Source organism: Helianthus annuus, chromosome 13 (genome assembly GCF_002127325.2).
Source record: "Helianthus annuus cultivar XRQ/B chromosome 13, HanXRQr2.0-SUNRISE, whole genome shotgun sequence".
NCBI lineage: Eukaryota > Viridiplantae > Streptophyta > Magnoliopsida > Asterales > Asteraceae > Helianthus > Helianthus annuus.
The window spans coordinates 150,462,764-150,487,629 of NC_035445.2; the positions used below are offsets into that span (position 1 = coordinate 150,462,764).

General features: G+C 35.8%; 3 protein-coding genes and 1 long non-coding RNA gene across 4 annotated transcripts; 3 read left to right on the forward strand and 1 right to left on the reverse strand.

Annotated features, from left to right (window-relative positions):
• Positions 1 to 764: 764 nt before the first annotated feature.
• Positions 765 to 6,037, forward strand: LOC110899793 (calcineurin B-like protein 9). The gene is made up of 9 exons (XM_022146683.2): positions 765 to 925; positions 2,311 to 2,444; positions 2,529 to 2,611; positions 2,729 to 2,788; positions 3,688 to 3,796; positions 3,886 to 3,938; positions 4,039 to 4,119; positions 5,230 to 5,342; positions 5,658 to 6,037. The coding sequence occupies exons 2-9, from the start codon at positions 2,366 to 2,368 to the stop codon at positions 5,719 to 5,721; spliced, it is 642 nt and encodes a 213-aa protein (XP_022002375.1). The 5' UTR covers positions 765 to 925; positions 2,311 to 2,365; the 3' UTR covers positions 5,722 to 6,037.
• Positions 6,038 to 6,403: 366 nt separating this feature from the next.
• Positions 6,404 to 7,140, reverse strand: LOC110899794. The gene is made up of 2 exons (XR_002570539.2): positions 6,844 to 7,140; positions 6,404 to 6,720 (listed from the first exon to the last, which is right to left on the reverse strand). It is a non-coding gene; the product is annotated as an uncharacterized LOC110899794 (long non-coding RNA).
• A 5,211-nt stretch (positions 7,141 to 12,351) lies between these two features.
• On the forward strand, positions 12,352 to 13,478 carry LOC118485896. The gene is made up of 2 exons (XM_035982407.1): positions 12,352 to 12,472; positions 12,520 to 13,478. Exons 1-2 carry the CDS (start codon positions 12,352 to 12,354, stop codon positions 13,476 to 13,478), a joined length of 1,080 nt encoding a protein of 359 aa, XP_035838300.1.
• A 9,448-nt stretch (positions 13,479 to 22,926) lies between these two features.
• Positions 22,927 to 24,037, forward strand: LOC110901993 (metalloendoproteinase 1). Its single transcript, XM_022148739.2, has one exon. It carries the CDS (start codon positions 22,927 to 22,929, stop codon positions 23,860 to 23,862), a length of 936 nt encoding a protein of 311 aa, XP_022004431.1. The 3' UTR covers positions 23,863 to 24,037.
• Positions 24,038 to 24,866: the final 829 nt, after the last annotated feature.

Below are 24,866 nucleotides of genomic sequence, written 5' to 3' on the forward strand. Positions count from 1 at the left end.
AAGAGGCCCATGTGAATTTCCTTACGGACCCTATGAAAGGGAGATCTACTCTGCGATTCGCGGATCTACATGTCTTTGGCTTGGCTAGGGGGAAACATGCTTGTGTGGACCTCACGGGGGTTTCCCCTTTGGTTGGTTTAAGGAAAAAAGAGTTTGTAGCTGGACTAGTATCAAAAAAGACAGAATCAAAGAAAGTGGATAAACAAGCTAAAACTTGCACAGAAAACCAGCATATCTTTTTCCCTTTTGCATTTGATACACTCGGATCCCTAGCGCGAGAAGCTATCCAATTATTGACCAGGGTCCAACAGGTCATCCACAACAATTGTGCAGCCCCAGGTGGACAAGCATTTGTCTTTGGAAGGTTAAGATTTGCAATTCAAAAAGAGGTGATGGCGCAACTTGTTGCCTGTCCACCTTCTGTATTGATATAACTTGATTAAAACGGTAATAAAATTTGTTTTAAGATAAAAAAATAAATACAGAAATTAACATTAACAGAAAATAAATGGTATCTGTTGACAACTTTTTCAAATTTGTTCAACAAAATTAAAAAGAAAAACAAAAAAAGAATACAAGAATAGTCTTTGTTTAATTCAAACGTTATGACATTTACGTCAAAGGGTATATTCCACTAGATTCGAAACAAACATAGCATATTTAGTAATTCGTAATTACTAATTAACAATTTCTACTCTTTTTCCACATCACGTGCTCCTCACGTGACCAAAACCCTCCCTATAAATACAAACCGTGTTCTCTTATTTACTCACCGCGTCCACCGTTTCTCAGTTCTCTCACCGTCTGTTTTTTTACTTCTTCACAAAGCAAACAAAAAGTCTCAATAAAAAAAAAGATTGAAAATCGTGTTTTACATAAAAGAAAATAACTCTCGAAATTCACCGGTGTGCACGCTCGATTTGAGGTTAGTATTTCATTTTTGTTTAGTGTATTAGTAGTGATTTATTGTTTGATTTTTTTTTTTTGAAATTTTGTGATGCTTCATGTTCGGAATTGTTCAGATTAGTTAGAAGTTAGATCTAGGGATTTTGTTTGTTTGTTTGTTTGTTGTTAATCGGTGAGTTGTTGGTACTTGTAAAAGTTTTAATTTTGTAATTTTGGAGTTTGTTTTGATTTGGGTTCTGACTTACTATTCATTAAGTTTGTAACTGTATAATGAATTTAGATAATGTTGATCAGTTTAGGCCGGTAAACGAAGTAACGAAACCGAACATTTAGCGAACTGTTCGATGGAAAGTTTGTTTATTAAATAAACAAACATGAACGCGTTTTTCTTTGGTTCATTTACGTCCATATATGTTCGTTCGTTTAAACCTAAGTAGTTAATGTGGTAAAATATCAGATATCGATCAAGGACCGATATTTGAGATATCGCAGTGGGATATCGGTTAATCTTAATATCATGCTAAATTTATATATATATATAGCAATTTAGCACTAACAATTCAGTATACCCTCCTACCATTAACAAATTAACCTTTTGCAACATGCAAAACACTAACAATTGTAGCAAGCAGGAGCTGACTAAGACTTAAACACTAACAATTAAGACTTAAAACACTAACAATTAAGACTTAAAACACTAATAGCAACAATAAGAAGTAAGATGAATGGTAGAATTAAGAAGAAAGGTACTCATATTGGGAAAATCGGTAATATGTCGGTCCAATATTGGTTAATATCGCCGATATTATTGGTACCGATATTTTGCACCGATATCTCAGCAGAGGACCGATATCCGATATATCAGTGATATATCGGGATATTAACTACATAGGTTTAAACATTAATACAAAAGTTAAATGTTGTGTTGGTTTTTGTTAGGTTTTGAATTACTTAAAAGAATTAGTAATAACATGAGTAAGAATGTGTTTTAAATAACAAAATTATGTCATAAATACCGAAATTGCTTTAAATAATTAAATTATGTCATAAATACCAAAATTATTAAATTTAAAAAATCCCCTTAGTAGGTGTCTTAGATCGAAGTGAAATGCCAATTTTGCCATAAAGAGTTCTATTATAAGGTTGTATAGATATATGTGTGTGTATTTATATATGTATATGTTGTATAATTGTTTAGTTTTATATTTTTTAATATGAAAGTTCATTTATGCTCATTTACATTCGATTGTGTTTGTTTAATATACTGTTACAACATGATGTATGGTTTAAATTAGTGGAATATGTATTGTTTAATCCTAGAATTCCATGAATAAACTGGCAATTTTCTGCTTTTATAGTCTATACCGCTTAACGTATCTATTTTGCGTTTAAAATTTGTGGCAGTTAAGCTTGAGAATGGGCTTGATGAATATAACCCTGTAAGGCTCTTTTAGTCTGAATGGGCTGCTTTCATTCTACCGTAAGAAAACCGGCTCCTGGACATGAGAACCCGATAATACTTGCTTCTCAAACAGCTTGTAAGATGATCATTTTATCATCAAGAATGTTATTTGACTCATTTTGCTTATGTTAGCCTCTATAATCGTCTTTTGCATTTTCAGTTAGTGTCAGTGAAGTTGAAGCTCTGTTTGAGCTATTCAAGAGCATAAGCAGTTCTGTAATCGATGATGGATTAATTAATAAGGTAACCCGTGTTTCGATTAATGTTTTGTTACCCTTCACTCGTTTTCTTCATTTATTATTTGTTACATTAAGGTCGACTTTTGATATATTTGACGGCCTTTTATATAACCTTTAACAGGAAGAATTCCAATTAGCTTTGTTCAAAAACCGAAAGAAAGAGAATCTTTTTGCAAACAGGGTATGTTGCTTCTCCATTTTGTTGTTAATCATTTAAAGTTTGGTTTTTGTTTTTCAGTCGCGTAATCTGAAATCTTTGTTATTTATTATCCTTTTATTTGTCTTTCCCACTTTGGAGCATTTATTTACTTGTTTTTGTGGTGCGTAAGTATTCAACTTTACAAAAGTGGTGTGGGTTCAAATCTTTGCAAGTGCAAGTTTTGGTGACATTTAGGCAATGTTTTCAGGACCGGACCAGACGTTGAACACTGGTCAGGCCGGTCGAACCGGATGTAAGACGTGGATGATACCATAAATATTATAAAAATAAATAGGGAAAGTTGAAATTTTTAAATCAAAATCCGGTTCAACCGCCCGGTTTTTCGGCCAGATCGCCGGTTCCCGGTCCAACCAGCCGGTCGACTCAAAACAGGTCTGATAGGGTGAACCGGACTGGCCAGACCCCAGTTCGCGGTCTGATTTTCAAACACTGTATTTAGGTGTATAATTGTTGTTCAAATTTCGTGATCAGGTATTAAACTTTAGTTACAAAAACATAATTAGAGAAGACAGATGGTTTTTGTTTAAGTTTCAAAAATAACTATTATTTTAAGGCACATCTCTGTGTTTCTAAATTTATTATTCATCAATGAATCATATTACAAACACTTTCGGCATACTATCTGCAAAAATATGGAATATTTCTGGAAACGGCTACACGACTACTATCTATATTAAGCACTCGATTTTGGATACAGATAAATATAGATATACATATATACCGATGTTCTTTTACGACCTTTAATGCATTTCAAATCATTCAAATAACTTAATTTGCATATGAACATTGGATAGAAAGGGAAATGCATAAATATTCGTATTTGTTTTTCTTTTCCTGAAGCTTCAAAATTTCGTATGCAGATATTCGACCTCTTCGATGTGAAGCATAGGGGGGTTATCGATTTTGGCGACTTTGTTAGAGCAATGAACGTTTTTCATCCCAACGCCCCTCAAGAAGACAAGATTAGTTGTAAGTTGATCGTGTTGGTCAACACTAGATTACCAAAATGCCCTTGGATGACCTTATAGTATAACACTCGTTTTTTTTTTCTGTTTCAGTTTCTTTCAAGCTTTATGATATGGACGGGACAGGATTCATAGAGCGTCACGAGGTAATTCTCTACTATTTATATCTTAAATAATTTTGTTACTTTTCAATGAAAATATAAATAAGAATCCACGCAATATCATTTTTATGGATGCTTTTTGCAGGTTAAGCAAATGTTGATTGCGCTTTTATGTGAGTCTGAGTTGAAGCTCGCTGATGAAACCATTGAGACAATACTCGATAAGGTGATTTTACATTTCTTTTATTGTGACATTAACACTCTAAGCACGCCACGAATATTAATTATACAAAAGAAAAAAAGAAGATAAGCGATTTTTTTCTTAATTTGGCTCACGTACAGATTTACTATCACAAATGTTATGTGTTTAGCTGATGTAAAGCAAAATGTCTGTTATAAGAGAGTGATGTTATTATTCATCAAAGACAAATATTCGGTGAATGTTGGATTTTCGCAAAAAAGCAGACGTAACTAAATTTTTTTTATTCTACTTTGTAAGGGTAGACAAACGTCATTTATATCATTTTAAAAATTTTATAATACATTTACCCTTTCAAAACACTAAAGGAATATTGGATTTAAATAATCCTAACTATTCGCTGTTGGCCGTCAACAGGTCCAACTTCAAAAATAACAACTGGTAGTCCCAACTATTGACATATTGGCCACCAATGGACCCCGACTAACAGAACCCTAACGCCGTTAGTCTCTGGTTGCCGAAAAATCCTTTTTGTCCAGAAAAAGGTTTCTAAAGGTCCGATCTAAGGTTACAAAAAGGTTTGGAACGAAAATGTTGAGTTTTCCGGCCAAAAAGTTAAGTTTTCCGGCGAAATAGGAGTGTTTTGGCGGCTTCAATAATTGGGGCTTTTACTAGAAAAATGTTCATAAAGGTCCGTAATAAGGTTACAAAGAGGTGTGGGATGAAAATGTTGAGTTTTCCGGCCAAAAACGTTTTTCCGGCCAAAAACGTTTTTCCGGCAATCGGAGACCAACGGCATTAGGGTTTTGTTAGTCAGGGTCCATCGGTGGCCAATATGTTGATAGTTGGGACTGCCAGTGGTTATTTTTGAAGTTGGGACTGTTGGCGGCCAACGACGAATAGTTTGGATTATTAAAATCCAATATTCCAAAACTAAAATATCGTATTACTCATTCCATATTAAAGTATAAATTGGCTGCCGGTCTATTTACAAATATGATACACATGTGACATGGAATGGATAAATATGGTCTTTTTAGCGTTTCAAAGGGCTATATGATGAAGTTTTTGTAACACATGAAATTGTCTTGATTTTTGGCTGAAACGTGATTCGTATCTCCTTTTTTGTTTAAGCAGACATTTTTAGAAGCGGATGTTGACCAGGACGGGAAAATAGACAAATCAGAATGGCACAATTTTGTCACCCAAAACCCTTCCTTGCTCAAGATCATGACTCTTCCATATTTAAGGTATAAATTACATTATGGTAGTATATAAAGTAAATACATATACGTAAGTACATGGGCACATTCATTTCGAAACCAATAGATAAGAACCACATAATGCACCTGTACCTAATGTATAAGAGGATAGTTGAAGTAGTGGGAGAGAGAGTGGCCGTTATGTAACAGTCTTGTGTATCATATTCGGAACATTTTAGTAGTACAGAAATGAATGCCCCTTTATACATATACATAAATACCATTGTGCATATGACGTTCAGAGCAATAGCTACAAGTGTATCATACGTGTGTATGTATTAATCGAACTGATGTGAAATGCAGGGACATAACAACAACTTTCCCGAGTTTCGTGTTCAATTCTGAAGTTGAGGAGATCGCGACATGAAGAGAACATATTAGAAGTTGCGTCGTTAGTTCTTTTGATCAGTTTATGTGTTGAAGATTGATGAGATTGTGCCTTCTTATTTTAAGCCCTGTTTTGGTTTGGCTTTCTTGAGAAGAAACATCAATAGGGTTGATATTGCTCAAGAGTTTTTTTTTTTTTTTTTTTTTTTGCTTAATATCAAATCGTGATCGGTGTTTCAGAAGTTGTTGATTCGATCTGTTTAGATGTTAATGATTGATCGAAGAAATGATATCATGTAAATGATGTTCGATCAGATTTATCATCTTTGATTTTATTATAAACTAGTTTTTATACCTCGCGCGCGTTGCGGCGCAATAATTTGTATCAAATCTTAGTTTAATAACGTGCACGTTTTTCATTGGATTACGATTGCTTGTACATCAATACTTATAACACGATCATCTCACATTTTCAAATCACGCTACCACCAACACAGCACTGGTGTAGCCACCGGCTATCTCCATGAACATCTAGTTTCATCTCACTTTTTAAACTTTTTAAACCAAACAGGCCGTAAAACAAATCCGTATCATCAGTCAAATAACAAAAAGAATATGAGGGCATATCATCAGTCAAATAACAAAAATAATTTCAAGGTATTTATTTGAATAAAAATTATTGTTCAACTAATTTGTTTAAATTGCTTAAGCGTTCTTTTGAATTTTGATAACTGAAGAGTGTTGCTGGTTTTTATTTATATAATAAAACATCAAATGTATTATTTTTCGGTCGACTTTTTATACAATTATAAATTAACTCAATTAATTAAACACAACATAATTATCCTCGAGCATTTTTTATCCTAATGAGCCCAATGAAAGCCCAAAACAATAGCAACAATAACCTAGTTTCATCAGCCGTCACGCCCACCTTGTATCCTCCCCTCTTCATAAAACCTAAATTCTTCAGTTCTTTTTCCTCTGTTTTCAAAAAATCTCTTTCCCTCTTGACTGCCACAGGCCCACAATCACCACCACACTATCACCGCGTCCCCACCATAACAACACCATCACCGGAATTGAACATTAATTGACAGAAACGGCCAGGAACACAATCAAATGCAAGCAGAAAAAAAACACAACTGAGAGTCATCATACTTACCTAAGGTTGCGGTAGGTCGATTTATTTTATTCGCCGGAGAACCGTCATGAATCCACCGATTTGAAACCCAAAAGCACCTGATATGGCGGTGTCACCCCCCGTCAATGTCCTAACCATAAATCATGTTACAACTTTGGCCGAAACCTAAAGGAAGTCGTCTCTCCGGTTGAAGCTTAAATGAATTTGAAGATGGATTTGGAGATGAGAGAGAGGCAGAAAGACTAATTTGGATCAGTAGAGATGAAGTGAAGATAAGAGTGTTTGTTTGAATAAATTGTAATTTTAGACAAAAGGGTAAAATTGTAATTTTTCGATGGCACCGACCTTTAGCTTTAAGATTATATAAATTTCTCAATACTGGTTTGGGAACTGAAACGGACAACCCAACCCAACCCGAATGGTAGCCAAACCAGTTTCACCAAAACCGGTCCCAAACCGATTAAAACAAGCAGTTCCGCATTGGTTTGACTCACTAAACACCAAAACCGACCCGAAAAGGTTTCACACCCAAACTGGTCCCCGAACCGACCAGACTGAAACCGGTTTTGACTGTTGTAAATGTTCTAGCCATTAGAAAACGATCATTTGACCACTTGGGGCTCATTTCCAGCCGATTTTGGCCCCTCCAAATCCCTATTTTGCCTTCCCACCTCATTATAAAAACCTAGTGAGCGTATTTGGTTGATCACAACTTGCAAAAACGCGAAAAACGCTCTTCTCGCAAAGTTTTCGTAATGACTTGCTCACAATCATCCGTTGGTGGTGTTGGTGAATCCTCCTCTGAACTGCAAGTTCAAATTCTAAAAACGGAGCGAAACCCCAAAATTTGGGGCGGAGGAGGTTTCGGTTTATTTTTATTTTTAGACAGGTCTCAAAAGGGTCGTTGCTGAAGTTGTGGTAGTTTTTTGCAAACAAACTCAAACTCAAGTTTGAGAAATCATATGTTAAATCATTGCAAGGCTAAAGATAGTTCAACTCAACCGGTTCAAGCTACGATGGATGCCGAATGTGGATAAACGCTTAGACCATGCGTAATGGTTAAACATTATAATGCCCCCTCCATGGGGCGTTTTGCGCCATGTGGCAGCCCAGTCAGCAAGGGGCATTATACCATAAAATGGTGTAGTGGGGCATTATTCAAATAATGCCCATGCAATCATTTCCTAATTATTTTTTTTAATTTAAAACATAAAAAAATACAATACTAAAATATTAAAAACAGAACTTAAAAATAAAGAAAATAAAAATACAGAAAATAAAAAACAGAAAGTAAAATAAAAATACAGAAAATAATAAAGTTTAAAAGTATAGGGGCCTAAGTGTCAATATCAAAGTTTTAAAAAAAAACCTTTCTTCTTCTTCATTCCCATTCTTCTTCCCTTCTGCAAACCCTGCAAACCCAGAAAATCCGGCCAAAAATCCGGCCAAAAATCCGGCCAAAAAATCCGGCCACAACCCCATCTCTCTCTCTAAACCCACATGTCCTCAATTGATTGGGCATTCAAACCATTGTTCAGCGTTTTTAAAACCACGCCACCACCATTTTTTTTCAAAAAAAACGCCCGGAAACGCCCCATGTAATGGGGGTTCCGGCGTTATCCGGCGTTTTTTTGCAAATTTTTTTAAAAAAAACGCCCCGTTACGGGGGGTCTTAGTAGTACTAAATAAGATGCCTTATTAGTATTAAAATGCATTACTATTTTATTGTATTATTTTTATTAATTTTCTCTTTTTGCTTGGAAAAACCAAAAATTTAATAAACGAGGATTTCTATGTAATTCTTTTTGTCAAACAAAAAATGTGCGAAAAAAGCACAATCTGGTTTGGAACCGAAACCGAACCGAAACTGGGTCAAACCGGCCAAATCGACTTGGAACCGAATTGTCACACCCAGGGCCGTCTCTAAGAATGATAAAATACTTTTGGGCCCCGTGTGAAACAAAAAATTTTGAGCCCCTCCCTATAATATAAACTCCTCAATCATATATCAAAAAAATCACAATACGACTATATTTGTTATAAAATAAACAAAATATAAGTAGTGTAGCAAAAAGAACTGAATATATGTAAACATACCCATATTAGTTTGTCAACACGAACCTTTTCATACAAATAAAAAAAATAGAACTAGATGCTGAGTTCTTTTAAGTTTATATTGTAAATGGTTAAATGAGAAATAAAAAACCTACAAGAAAACATGTAAAGTTTGTTAAGTAAATGATTAAATGAGAAGAAAAAATGAATGAACTTGCAAATTTGTGGAGGCCTAAATTTAGATGTGAAAAATCAAAATTAAAACTAAAAAATAAGCTTGCAAAGTTGCAATTGGTGTGAGCATAAATCAAAATTAAAACTAAAAAATAAGCTTGCAAAGTTGCAATTGGTGTGAGCACATGAAACTTTTCCCCCATTGATAAAACAAGCTGAAATCAGCCCTTAAGGCCCAAACAAAAAGAAAACATCAATTAGAAATGAAAAACAAAAAATGAAAAAAAAAGCCCCTTGAGGCCCAAACAAAAACAAAACATCAGTTAGAAATGAAAAAAACAACAAAAACATCAGTTAGAAATGAAAAAAACAACAGCGGGATTCGAACCCGGAATGTCCAGCTTTAAAATTAATTGTTGCATTCATTGAGTCAAAGAACTAATATGTACAATTCTTCCTACAGCCTATTTATATATAAAATATATATTAACTTTTAAATGATTTTGGGCCCATAAATGTTTTGGGCCTTGTGCGATGGCACCTCTTGCACATGCCCAAAGCCGGTCTTGGACTCACACTCACACCCAGGCCTAAGGAAAAAATTAACACCGGGGCATGACGAATTGAATCATACACTTGGAATAAAGAAATACCCTTTTTATGAAAAGATAAGAATTGTTTCAACATAATCCAAATAAACAAAGAAATTACGAAACATGATTTAAATTAACTAAGTCCATGTCCATGCATCCTACATGAGCAATCATCATCTCTAATGTCCTTTATCTGAAAAATATGCTAGAGAGACTGTCAGCTACAAAACATATTGTTGGTGAGACATAGGTTTTTAAAGTAAAGAATAACACAAGTATACAAGTCATAAACGCATTAGCTCATGCGAGTAGTTTTAATTTAATGCACTCATTTACAACCAACCCTCTTGACATGAATGTTGCGCCCCCTTTGTCTAACTCCTTGACTCAGGGAGATCGAACTGACGATTTTCTAGAATGTCAGTCTCTGTACATCCAAACCCCTTACAAGTAAGAGTAAACCGCACTACCGCCGGCTTTGAAAAGTTGATGGTTATGTATAAAAATCCTTACAAGTAATAGTAAGCCGTTTTTAGACTGTGTGTGAATAGGGGTGTTCAAAAAACTCGTGGCTCGCAGCTCGCTCGAAAAAAGCTCGAAGAAAGCTCGGCTCAAAATTGGCTCGGTTTTTAACGAGCCAGCTCGGCTCGGCTCGGTTTGTAAACGAGCCGAGCTCGAGCTTGGTCTGGCTCGGCTCGTGAGCTCGCGAACTGGCTCGATAAGGTTTATATCCTTCAATTTTTTTGTCCCACATCACTTAGAAAACAAAAACTAAGGGAGTATTTCCCCTATAAAAGAATGTAAAGATAATGTATAAAGTGAATTAACTATTTATACTTGCATATTTAGCCATATGGTTAATTTAAATGGCAATTATGGCCCTTAGTCTACGAAGAAATTCATTTTTAAGGGCTTTTTAAGTAGAAAATTGTGCGGTTTTTTGTTAGTTCAAGCTAGATCAAGCCGAGCCGAGCTAGCTCGAATTCTTATCGAGTCGAGCTCGAGCCTCAAATCTCAGCTCGATTTGAAATTTGAGCTCGAGCCGAGCCGAGCTCGAGCTGGGTCTAGCTCGACTCGACTCGGCTCGTTTACAGCCCTATGTGTGAATAACCAAGAATATCGTACGGATGTTTTCCACCCCGAAGTTTATAAACAAAACGTAAAAAGGGGCTATGTACTCACCTTGTGATAGAGTGGCTTAATTTGACTTGAATGCGATCGCGAGATGCCATAAAGTTATTAAGGTTTAAATAAGATTAGTTCATGATGTTGGAGGGTGTAATGTGAAATACTAGAAAGGTTTATTAAACCATAGTAAAACGTCCAACGAAAGGATTCCTAGGAAAGAGTTGGTGAATGAAATGGCTCAAGTACCTGGTCTTTCCTAGCTAGAACCTTTCGTTTGCCACATAACATACCGGTTTAATGGTTATTTTATTTGTATGAAAAGGAGTAAAAAGATCAAAAGAAATCAATTGGATAAAATAAGACAGTTTTGTTAAAACACTGTCTAATTCATACTACACGTTGTTATAGCTGGGCCGTACAAGGTCTGTTGTGAGTAGGTTGAAAGAGCAAGGTGCAGAGTGTATCTTTCAAGGGGTCTTACTGTAAATTTGGTATAGCTGGATATAAAAGAGGAGAGAGACAGCAGATCATATTATCACCAGATCTTTCATTCTTCTCAAGCCTTCTTCGAGACTCTTCTAGGGTTTCACTGTTTTCATCAGTTGTAGTCGTTGTACTGAAAATCGTTCCAGTTGTTACTTCACATCTTGTGGATTGATTGTTGCTGCACATCTTATGGTTTGATTGTTGCTGCAGATCCTGTGGATCTGTTGTTTTTGGTTGTATCGTTCTTATTAATCAACTTATCAGTTGATTATATCTTGTATTGTTCATATTTTGATCTTACAGTTTGTAAGATCTTCGGAAGGTTTGGGCGTTTTTCGGGTTGGATAAGTAATAAAATTTCTGTCATGTTTTTGTCTCTAGATCTGCTGTTATTTTAGTTTCTGTTTTGTTTTATACTGATCATACCAGTTTTACATGGTATCAGAGCGAAAATCGCTCCTGATTCGTATTGTCATCGCTGCGTTGTACTGATTTGTCCTTGATTTTTTTGTTAGGTTCGCTTCTGGTGTGTCTAGGGTTGCGAATCTGTTTGTGGTTGGATAGATCGACATTATCTTGGTAGATTGCTGTTGTTGTGCGACTGAAACCCTAGTTAGGGTTTTCTTTGGTGAGCAGGAGACGTATATTCTTCTCGTTGTCTTGAAACTGAGTTGGTCTCTAAAATACCCTTGAAGGTTTTTTAGGGCAAACCAACCAGTCATATTATTTGGGGATTTTTCTATATCAGATTTAGTAGTTCTTGAAAACTATGGATCTGATATCTTGGAAGCTTTTGCACCCACTGTAAGATCGTTCGTATCCGTTTTTTTGTTTTTGCATCATCTTTTGTGTGTCTAGGCATCCCTGTTTACCGGACTAGTCGGGCCGGCACTTGATCGAGTCTGTCTTTGTGTTGTTGCATTCTGTTGTTGTTCTGTATTGTTTTCATTGGTCTTGCAACTGTATTATGCTTGTCCAGGCACCTATAGAGTGATGACCATGGAATCTGGCCTCTGATACAGTCTTGCTGTTGTGTATATTGTGTCTAATTTGTTGCTATCTTGTTTGAGTTACTTGTTTCTTGATTGTGAATATGGGTGATACTGATCTTGGTACTTCTCGGACTTTGATAAGTAAGTTAGATATTGGAGATCCATTATATCTTCACCCTAGTGACTCTAGTGCTTTGACTATTGTTAGTGTTAAGTTGAAAGGTATTGAAAACTATTCTGTCTGGTCTAGTTCTATAAATTGGCTTTAGAAGCCAAGAATAAGTTTGGTTTTATTGATGGTAAATGTGAAAGATCAACTGATGATCATGTTCTTGCTAGTCAGTGGGATAGATGTAACTTTGTAGTGTTAACTTGGCTTTTAAATTCTGTGTCTGAGGAGTTATTTTTGGGTCAAGTGTTTTCTAAGTATGCTTCAGAGATTTGGGAGGATTTAAAGGAAACCTATGATAAGATAGATGGTTCTGTGGTTTATGACTTGTATAAAAAGATAAACTGTATTTCTCAAAATGGTTCTACTGTGGCTGATTATTATAATAGGCTAACTACTATGTGGAAACAGTTTGATGCCATGCTTAAACTGCCCACATGTTCTTGTAAAGCAGCTAAAGATTATAATGATTTTTCAATGTTAATCAAACTAATGCAATTTCTCATGGGATTAGATGATGTTTATCAACCAGTAAGAACTAGTTTGTTAACCAGAGAAGTATTTCCATCTGTCAAGGTTGCCTTTTCTGTGGTTTCTAGGGAGGAATCACATAGATTGTCTAGCAGTGGGTCAAAGAGTCAAAGTGTATCATTTGTGTCTAAATCAAATCAGACTTTTGATTCTAAAAGAAGAGTGTCTAATCAAAGAGGACCTAATCCAAACCTAAAATGTACACACTGTAACATGATTGATCATACTGTTGATAGATGCTTTGAGGTTGTTGGTTATCCTCCAGGTTTTAAGAAAAGATCTAACACTATGTCTGGTAAAAATACTTTCACTAATAAGTCTAATGCTACTGTTGGATCATCTGCTAGTATAAGTATGTCTACTTCTGGTATGCCTTTTACATCTGAGCAGATAGCTAAGTTGTTGAGTCTTGTTGGTGAAAAGAATGTGGCGGACACTCAAAACACTAATATGGGAGGTGAGAATGTTAATGTTAGTAGTTTTGTCAGTTGTTCTAGTTCTGTGATGTTTGGTAGTCAGTTTAATTAGATAGTAGATTCTGGAGCTAGTCAACGTATGGTAAATAATGATAAAGATATGTTTAATACTATAGATGTGTCTGAGTTTGATCTTAAGGTTGGTCACCCTAATGGAACTAATGTTAAGGTCATAAAAATTGGTAGTATGAAACTGTTTAACAACATTATTCTAAAAGATGTTTTCTATGTTCCAGGCTATAATATAAATTTGTTGTCTGTTCATAGGTTGGCTAAAGATAATCAGATAAATGTTTTTTTAATCAAGATAATTGTATATTACAGGATTTCAAATTAAAGAGAATCTTGGGGATTGGTAGGCAAGAGAACGGGTTATACTTTGTGGGTAATAATGGTAATAATGAGAATGTTTGTTTTAATAGCTTTCTTAGGTCGAATTTGTGGCATAGTAGATTAGGACACCCATCTGATCAAGTCTTAGCTGTGTTAAAAGAAAATGTTGGTGTAAAAAATGTTGAACATGGGCCTTGTGAAGTTTGTCATAGGGCCAAACATGTTAGGGTCCCTTTCCCACTAAGTGAGCATAAAACTAAGTCAGTTGGTGATATAATTCATTTAGATTTATGGGGTCCATATAAGGTGTCACACCCCAACCGATGGCGGAATCATCGGGGCATGGCACTGAACGAAACAGATTGTTCAGAAGTTTCCATAACAACTATTTATGTAATCCAGTTAAAGAAACGTCCCATACCGTATACCGAATAAACAAACATGTCATTACAGATAACAACCAAACAAGAAATCCTGTTCCGACAACTCAGGTTTTTATTACAGGCAATTGTTTATTATTTCTAGACCTCCCTAGCCTCGATTTCATCACCATGCACCTAAGCATCCTAGCAACTTAAGCACCTCTCACATACGTTAAAATAAAGTCAATACATAAATGTAAAGGTGAGCATACAAGTTTGATAATAGCATAATAGAGTTTGAATAGTTTACGCATAACCAGCATGTACACAGAAGGAAATGATGCATGTTAATTATCGACATGGACCTATCGATACCAATGACTGCGGGTTGACTGTCCGAGATAGTTCGCAATACATGATTACCGCCGTAATCCATGCAAGTAATTGTCCTTAACAACCCCCGTGTGAACGGGTGCTGAGTCCAAACTATAGTACTATGTTGCTAAGGCAGGTAGACAACATTCCACGTGTAAACATAACAACAAGCATACATTTAGTCACATAATACATGCAATCGGTTAGCGTTCAAATATTTTGAATAGTGCATTCGTTTGTGAATTTGATAAGTAACGTATGTAACACCCAAAAGTGCTAAGGCAAAAAGGGTTCGAGTATACTCACAGTGATTGGTTATGGATTGAAGGGAGCGCTGAGAGTAGGGTTAGCCTGAATAGTTCGATAGCACAACAATGAGTAACGCGGAAAATAAGACAAGTGTGAATGGATCGAATGGACATGGTCGATCGAACGGCAGGTTCGATCGAACGGGCTGTTCGGTCGGCTGGTATGTCCGGTTGGACAGTCCTGTTCGATCGGCCGGTAGGCTCGATCGGCTGGGCCATTCGAGTAGATTGTTTCTTCCTTTGGTGTGTTTGTGTTTGAGGATTTGAGCTTTTGAAGTTTTCGTTGCATCATTTGAGAACACTGAAGTGTTCCTACCTTTCAAGTCGGTCGATCGAACGGTCTGTTCGATCGGCCGGCTTAGCCGATCGGTTAGGACTTCAGAAGTAGCTCTCTTTGGGATGTCACTTCGATCGAACGGTCTGTTCGATCGGCTGGCACACCGTACTACGAACGAGTTGCAAAATCGGTTAAATGTGGAAGTATAGTATCTCATGATCCGAATAGTAATGTTTACAATCGAGTAGCGTATTCGATCGAACATCACTTCGTCAATAATATACTTCATGAAATTTAAAAGTGTGGGACCATGTTCTAGCCGATCGGCTGGCCTGGCCGGTTGGCTGGTATGTTCGATCGGCTGGGCTGTTTGTTGAACAGCCTAGCCATTCGGCCAGCATCTCTGACCTGGTCGGCCTTTCGTCTAACACTTGGCTGCCTGATTTGATATGATTTCGAGGTATGTTGATAACGAGTTGAACCATAGAACACGGGTTCTTACCTGTTTCACTGGTTCGGACAGGAATCACCCAAGTCCGGCCGGTGAACTGTTTGGAACGTGGGTTTAACGTTTAACCCGAAATCGATGAACTTCGTGGGTAGAATCCGAATCTTGAACCTCTTGACTTGTTAGAATGGTTAGTCAGTTGGGTCAAGCTTCGTTTCCATCGATTTTAAGACATTGAGTGTAAAAGAGTTGAAAGAAAGTAGGGAAGATCCTTCTTTCAATCCTTCCCACCGTGAGATATGTTAAGATTCTCGCGAATCCTAGTTCGTTTATATGGAAATCGGCTAGATCTAAGTCATTCACGGTTGAATGATGCCAAAACATGATGTTCTTGAAGAACACCATGATGACATTACCCAAGAACACCTAGATCTTGGTGATTTCACAGTTAAAATCCAAGTTTTAAAAGATAGAAAGGTGTAGAATCATGTAATGATAAAAAACGTACAAGAATTAGAGTGGAAACTTACCGGAGTTGAGAGAAATCTGAGAAAAGGTGAAGAATAGGAGCTGGCCGGTCAGAGCTTTCCAAAAATAGAAAGTGTGACAATGACAGTCCTATTTATAGGCTTCCAAAAGGGGAAAGGTACCAGCCGATCGGCCAGGAGCTCCGATCGAATGGGCTGTTCGATCGGCTAGGAAGAAGCTAGCCGATCGGCTGGCCTGTTCGATCAGGATGCCTCCTGTTCGATTGGCACAACCTTTTGACCGTTTCGCGACAATTTTTGATATTTCAATTTCGATGCACGATGACACGAATACGATAGAGTTCCTAGTCAAATTACTTTCAGTTCCAACTACTATATCTAACATACAATCATCTATAAGCCATGTTCCGATGTCGGTTTCGATTGAGTTTGATTGCTTTTCGAGTTTCGATTCGATTTTCGGTTGATTCGCTTGAATACCACACCAAACATATAAGTAAACACGCACAAGTAACACATAAGGCACACACACGTATAACAATCCAGAGTTCACATAGTTCGAGTCTCGAGTTTGATTGATTGATTGATTACTTGATTTTTGAATTGATTAACTTTATCGCATTGTTAGTTCCTACTAATCACAGTCGTAAATCGGTCACATTAATTAAACATTCGATTACTTCGATTCTTTCTGATTACAACACTTACTCCACAGAATACAACTAAAACACAAAATCGACTAATTATAGTCAAAGAAGTCAAAGTTGACTTGGACTTTGACTTTGACTTTGACATTCGAAAACACGGGGTGTTACATAAGGTCACCAGCTATGAAGGTCACAAATATTTTCTCACAGTTGTGGATGATTTATCCAGAACTGTGTGGTGTTATCTTTTGTCTACTAAAACTGAAGTATTTGAAAATTTATGTAGTTTTTATGAACTTGTTCTTACTCAGTTTAAGGTTAAGATAAAAGTGTTTAGAAGTGATAACAGGACAGAATTTGTTAACAATCAAATGTCACAGTTTTGTAAAATGAAGGGTATTTTACATCAAACGTCATGCTCCTATACACCACAACAAAATGGTGTGGTGGAGAGGAAGCATAGGCATCTCTTAAACACAGTTAGGGCCTTGATGTTTCAAGGTGGTTTGCCACTTAGGTTCTGGTCTGAGTGTATTCTAACTGCAGTTTATTTAATTAACAGGTTACCCTCTTCTGTGTTAAATGGTAAGAGTCCTTATGAAGTTGTGTTTGGTTTTAAGCCCTCTTTGTCACATTTGAGGAACTTTGGATGTCTTTGTTTTAGTACTGTTTTGGCTGATTCTGATAAGTTTGCTTATCATGATGATAAGTGTGTACTTATTGGTTATTCCAATGTTAAAAAAGGAAATAAGTTGTGGAATTTAGATAGTAAAAAGGTGTTTTACTCAAGAGATGTTAAATTCTATGAAAATGTTTTTCCCTTTAAAACTAAACAGTTGGATAATCAAGATATAGATAATAATCAGACTTTAAATCATATTAATTTTTTTGATGAGTATGAAACATTGTTATCTGAAGTTCCTGGAGAACCCAATGATGAAGAGGGTACTAATGGTGCTCATGATCACTCCAGTGATGATCAGCAGCCATTGATACCTTCTACATCTACCACCGCTCCAACTGCTGAAACTAATTAGCAGTCAAGTAGTGGGCAATTAGGCAGTAGTGAGGGTAACAATGGCGAGGCAGAGGACACTGTTGGATCAAATGATGAGACCAACCTGTCTGAGGGTCAAAATACCAGGAGATCTTCTATAAATGTTTCTTTTCCTAAAAGATTTGATGAATACGTTGTAGAGGATAAAGTTAGATATGGTATTGAAAAAGTGGTTAATTATGCTAATTTGTTTGTTGATAATATGTGCTTAATTGCTTCATTGAATAAGTCGGTAGAACCACTTCCTACGATGAAGCCATAAAAGACCCTAGGTGGATAGAGGCTATGAATAATGAAATGGAAGCTTTGTATAGGAATAATACTTGGGTTGTTGTTGATATGCCTAAGGGTAGAAAACCTATAGGCTGTAAATGGGTTTATAAAATAAAATATAAAGCTAATGGTGAGGTTGAGAGGTATAAAGCCAGATTAGTGGCTAAGGGGTTTAATCAGAGAGAAGGAATAGATTTTGGGGAAACCTTTTCTCCGGTTGTTAAGATGGTTACTGTTAGGATTGTATTAAAATTGGCTGTTAATAATAATTGGCCGTTATATCAAATTGATATTAATAATGCCTTCCTATATGGTTCACTTACTGAAGATGTGTATATGACCCTTCCTCAGGGATATTTTGATGTTAATAAAGGTAAAGTGTGTAAACTTATCAAGTCACTTTATGGGCTTAAACAAGCTCCAAGAAAGTGGAATGAAAAGTTAACGTCTGTTTTGATTGATATGTGATTTGTTCAAAGTATATGTGACCATTCTATGTATATTTTGTGTAAAAAAGATGTTTTCTTGGTATTATTGGTTTATGTAGACGATATTGTGATTACAAGAAATAATAAGTCTGAAATAGAAAAAGTTAAAAGGTATTTGAGTGATAATTTTCAAATAAAAGATTTGGGAATACTTAGGTATTTTCTAGGTATAGAAGTTCTGTATCCTGATAATTCAATTTGTTTATCCCAAAGAAAGTATTGTCTTGAGTTGTTGAATGAATTTGGGTATTTGGGTTGCAAACCAGTTGGAACTCCGATTGAGCAAAGTCATCTTGTTACGAATAAGACTAGTAAAGAACAGAAACTTCTTGAAAATGTTAATGGTTTTCAAAAACTGTTAGGAAAACTGATATATTTGTCTTTGACTAGACCTGATATAAGCTATGCGGTTCAATTTTTAAGTCAATTTATGCATAAACCATGTCAGTCACATCTGGATATTGCTTTGAGACTATTAAGGTACTTGAAGCAGTCTCTAGGTAGCGGTGTTATGTTTAGGAAAACTGATGGTTTTGAACTAATAGGATATGTTGATTCTGATTGGGCAAAATGCACTAAGACTAGAAAATCTGTTACAGGATTTGGTGTATTTCTAGGGAATACACTGATATCCTGGAAAAGCAAAAAACAGAATGTTGTGTCAAGGTCCACAACGGAGGCTGGGTACAGGGCGATGTGTTCAGCCACCTGTGAAGTGATGTGGGTTTTAAATGTTTTGCAAGAATTACATGTCAAGTGTAATTTGCCTGGAAAACTGTTTTGTGATAGCAAGTCTGCTATATCGATTTCTTTAAACCCGGTTTTCCATGAAAGAGCAAAACACTTTGAACTGGACTTGCATTTTTTGAGGGAAAAAATTGCAAGTGGAATAATTGAACCACATAAAATTGCTACTGATTTTCAAGTAGCAGACATTTTTACAAAAGAGTTAAATGGTAGTCAACACAAAGCCTTATGTGAGAAATTAGGTATTTTTGATATGTTTGTAGTATGAATCATGGGGGATGTTAAAACACGGTCTAGTTCATACTACACGTTGTTATTGGGCCTGATAGTTATTGGTCTTTGTTGCATACCGTTAGATTGTTATATTCGTTTTTTGGTTTGTTGGGTCGTACAAGGTCTGTTGTGAGAAGGTTGAAAGAGCAAGGTGCAGAGTGTATCTTTCAAGGGGTCTTAATGTAAATTTGGTATAGCTGGATATAAAAGAGGAGAGAGACAGCAGATCATATTATCACCAGATCTTTCATTCTTCTCAAGCCTTCTTCGAGACTCTTCTAGGGTTTCACTGTTTTCATCAGTTGCAGTCGTTGTACTGAAAATCGTTCCAGTTGTTACTGCACATCTTGTGGATCGATTGTTGCTGCACATCTTGTGGTTTGATTGTTGCTGCAGATCCTGTGGATATGTTGTTTTTGGTTGTATCGTTCTTATTAATCAACTAATAATTATCAGTTGATTATATCTTGTATTGTTTATATTTTGATCTTACAGTTTGTAAGATCTTGGGAAGGTTTGGGCGTTTTTCGGGTTGGATAAGTAATATAATTCTGTCATGTTTTTGTCGCTAGATCTGCTGTTATTTTAGTTTCTGTTTCGTTTTATACTGATTATACAAGTTTTACAAGTTTCAAAAAAAAAAAAAATAGAATAGAATAGAATTTCGTCAGCTTTGCGCATTGTATTTGTAAGGGCTCTAGAAGATTGAATACTTGGAGTTAAAAGGCCCATAATATTACGGATCAAAAGGTAATCCGAAGATTTACATATACCATAGAAAATCAGACCCATTTGAGCATGTTTTATGGGCCTTCAAAGTGCATGTCAGTTTATTGGAATTTCATAAAGTGTTCATATGTTAGCATAAATAGATTTTGGTTTTGATTAAAGCTATGAGCCACCATTCCACTTGTTTTTATAGGGGATTATGTATTATTCAATGATATTTTGATATAAAAATAAGATGGATGAATGAATAATATGAACAAGATGATGGATGTTATGATATCAACATCATTTTTTGTAAATTTCCTTTGTTTGCTCCATAATTGCTACAACCAAGGAACAGATGTTATGATCATGGCTTCAACATTAGATTATGAATAAAACATTATGAGATATATGAATATTCAAAGTGTCTAAGATGATTCATGTTATTGAAGAACAAGATCATCATCATGAGCAGAATTGATGAATGTTATTGAAGAACATCATCATATATTTTTGTTTTTAATCCTATGAGAGGTCTATAATTATTATAATTGATGATATAATATCATGTACTTCAAGATTTTTAAAGATCATAATAATAAATAACATGAATGTAAAAATATAAATTAAAATCTAAACTACAAGAACTACAACAAAATTAAAGAAAACAATTAAAAGAAAGAAAAAACTTACTTAGGACTTCTTCAGAGAGGGTTTTTTTTTTTAAAGCAAAAGGATAAGAAAACTAGATAATGGAAGGTCCTATGTATAGTTGAAATCTAGGAGGTTTGAATTGATGAGGAGGTTAAGAAAAAAAATCAAGAGACTGAGAAAAATCATGAAAATAATATTAATTAGCTGATAAGTAGATTAAATGACTTTACCCCTTTTAAAAAAACTAATAAAAACATAAATAAAAGTTATCTGTATGTGTATGTATGTATATATATATATATATATATATATATATATATATATATATATATATATATATAGAGTGGATCATGTAAAAAGGATATTTTTTGTGAGAAGGTATAAGAATTGATAATTCTTGAGCATGATGTTTTGAGTTGTTTTGGTAAGAAAAACACCAAACATAACAATCTAAGACATGATACAATGAATTCTCGGCTTAAAACTTAAAACACCACACCAAGAACGTTACGTAGTGTGTTTTAAGCAACTTCCATATTATCAAAAAAAAAAAAAAAAAAAAAAAACAAACGCCAATACTACTAAATACCACTCACTGAAAAACGCAAAAAAAAAAAAAAAAAAAAATCAAAGATGACTAATATGCTTTCTTGGATATTCATAATTCTTCTTCGTGAAGTTTCACTGAATGGATTATTATTAGAAGAGAGTAACTCAGAAAGATTTTGCTGCATGAGATGGACAAAAATTCAAGAAAAAGATACTGATGCCAGTCATATGGCATTTTGTATTTTTTGTTCTTGAAGAAAGTTTGGATGACGAGAAGAGATCAATGACAATGAAGAGTGGGTTGATTATAAAGATGAAGATCAAGATTAAAAAATGCGAAAAACCCACTCACACGACATAGATCTATGTCCCCAAACATTCACAAAAAAAGCCAGATCAACAGACGAGCAGGCAAAAAAATCAAACAAATGGGTTTGTTAAGTTTTACATAAAACGCCATATATTTGGTGACAGTTCTAGAACTATTAAAGAAGAGAGAGACTGATGACAGTGAAGATTGGGAAGAGAGATCTGATTAGGATTTTTAATTTATTTTCTTCGCTTGTATTTTTTTTCCTATGGTTGAAATATAATATAACAATAGTAAAACGCCAAGATAACACAAACGCCAAAATGTTTATAAAAAAATAATAGAACAATCCTTGTTTAAAACGCCTTGGAAAACCCCATTCAAATAGATAATGGCATACGATTTGAATAAACGCCATAAACCCCATAAACGCCATAAACGCCAAAATATTAATACAATGAAACCATTAAACGCCATTAAATATTGAATTTGGTTAACGCCAAAAATCTTAAAAACCAACAATATTGGGAAAAGCGGAACTGGAAAAGAAGAAGATGAAAGGACAAAAAAGCCTCTCCGCCCTTTTCTAAGCGGCGTGACACGTGTTAGGCCAGGAAGCGTTCTCACCGTTCTCACACTTTTGAGCGTTTTCTCCTGATCCCGTTTATATATATAGGATTAGATTCAAGAGTGAACACTAGTGTAGCTTGCGAACTGAGTGAACTAATCCTGGCCATACACGTGTGTAGATCAATGGCCCGGATTTGATGTTGAAATACACCAGTGTATTTTACGATTTGATGATGAGATCCTGGCCATACACGTGTGTAGATCAATGACCAGGATTTGTTCACTCAGTTCGCAAATACACTAGTGTTCACTCTATATATAACATTAAACAATATACAATAAAAAAAAAAAATAGCAACAGGGTATTAAACATTGCCAATTTGCCATAAAAGCGTAAATGATTAAACAAAAATTCACGCGAACATGTAAGTTGAGGTTTCTTCGTAATGGAAGTCATCTTAGTGACAGGTTCTCAAATATTTTACACTTTAAGTATTCTACAAGATAGGGAACCTTATGTTAACATCTCGGAAGTTTCATACCCTTTTCAATGAATTTAATAATAAGTAAAATAAGTTACCAACATCCATATAAATAGAGCTTCTTCTAAATACATATCTCAAAATTCAAATGTTTGAACATAGTCTTTCTAATGGCATCTCTTTTTCATGTATTGCCTTTCTATTTCTGTTTGTGCTACCTGTATTTTCTCATTTTCAATACCAACCAAATGGGTTACTAGATAATAGCACTAATCATTCACCTTTTGGGTTTCTGAAACACATGCAAGGGTGTCACAAGGGCGAGAAACTCAAAGGCATTCGTGACCTTAAACTCTATCTTAGTCATTTTGGATACCTTAACTACCAAAGCAACCGTAAGGTCGCAAATCCTAAAGAAGACTATTTTGACAAGGAGCTTGAGGAAGCAATCAAGTCGTACCAAGCCTATTACCATCTCAATGCCACTGGAACGCTTGATGCGCCAACAGTGTCCATGATGGTCATGCCTCGTTGTGGATACCCTGATAAGGAAACTCATCAACATAGTCACAAAACTTTACATACCGTCTCTCATTATCAATTCCTTCAGGGTCCACCAAAATGGCCCCAGGGAAAAAGACATCTAACCTATGCTTTTGGATCGCGTTTCCCTACCCGATTCATGCCTCCTGTTGCACGGGCTTTTAGCAAATGGGCTACTGCTTCTCGATATTTTAGATTTTCACAAGCTAGAACTAATCAAAGTGCTGACATAAAGATTAGTTTTGAACGTGAATCTCATGGAGATGGATACCCCTTTGACGGGCCTGGTGGCGTATTGGCCCATGCTTTCGCCCCTACAGATGGAAGGTTTCACTATGATGCGGATGAAAGTTGGGTGATTGGAGCAGTCCCAAACACTTTTGATGTGGAGAGTGTGGCTTTACATGAAATAGGACATCTACTTGGGCTTGATCATAGCCAATTTCCAAATGCAATAATGTGGAGTACCTTTTACTCAGGAGAAACAAAAGGATTGACTTCGGACGATATTCTAGGGGTTAGGGCTCTATATAGGAATTAGCTTGCTCTGATCAAAGATAAATTTATGCTTTCAGTGTGCTTGTGATTAGAAGGGAATAAAGAATAATGATTGATTTTAAGAAGTATAAGTTTTCCTTCATTGTTACATCATAAAAGGAAAAAAATGTGTGATGCATGGTTGTTAATTTTGTTGAAGATCCTGGTTTTATTTGTAACGTTTTGTTCACAAAAAATATTTGTATGTCTTGTACGTTGAACAATAAAAAACAATATTATATGCACGTTAATTTGACAATGATCTCATTATACGTTTTAGATTACTGTTTTGAGAACCTAATTAGTTTGAACTCATAGTTGTTGTGAGTTTTTGGTCTGGTGGTTAATTGGTTTGTACTTTTTAGAGGAGGCACATGTTTGATTCCAGCTTAAGCCAGTTTCGGTGGACATCTGGGAGAAGGGACGAATCGGGGCATTAATCTCAGGTTCGGACCTAACGGGGGCGAGGGTTTACTGATTTTGTGGCACCCGCGGAAAATGCACAACCAACTTGATCTATTTTGATCTAGCACTGCACCGTTTTGGATTGCTTGTCAAATTTCAGGACGAAATTTCTTTCAAGTTGGGGATGATGTGACAACCCAAACTTTCAAGGTCGGTGTCTGTTAGTCTCGCGATCCTGTTTTCTTATTAATTCTCTTTTACGTCCTTCTCAATGATAAAAATTAGTTACATTCGTGACTTTAACTTATGTGCTGAATAAATAAACGTGATTGGTTATGTTGCATGTTTAGTGGGCCACGGTAGATGCCTAAGGGATAAGTTGGGCCGCCACCACTTGTAAATGATTTCGGCCCAACCATAATATCCTTAAACAAACTTCCGGGCCATCTACTCCTCGGCCCAAACCTTTATAGCATACCCTTTTAGCCTATGGGAACCGAATGGAGTAAGGGTCCAAACTGCCACCAAGGCCCATTGGTTGGCAGCATTACTTAGTGTGGCGGCAGCCCACTTGCATGAGTTGAAGCCCAGCTCGGCCAAGGC

Coding starts and splice junctions, on each gene's coding strand:
- LOC110899793 (XM_022146683.2), top strand. CDS start 2,366: ATGGGCTGCTTTCATTCTACCGTAAGAAAACCGGCTCCTGGACATGAG. Junction 2,612..2,728: donor ATGATGGATTAATTAATAAG/GTAACCCGTGTT, acceptor AACCTTTAACAG/GAAGAATTCCAATTAGCTTT. Junction 3,797..3,885: donor TCAAGAAGACAAGATTAGTT/GTAAGTTGATCG, acceptor TTTCTGTTTCAG/TTTCTTTCAAGCTTTATGAT.
- LOC118485896 (XM_035982407.1), top strand. CDS start 12,352: ATGGGTGATACTGATCTTGGTACTTCTCGGACTTTGATAAGTAAGTTA. Junction 12,473..12,519: donor TGTTAGTGTTAAGTTGAAAG/GTATTGAAAACT, acceptor AATTGGCTTTAG/AAGCCAAGAATAAGTTTGGT.
- LOC110901993 (XM_022148739.2), top strand. CDS start 22,927: ATGTTTGAACATAGTCTTTCTAATGGCATCTCTTTTTCATGTATTGCC.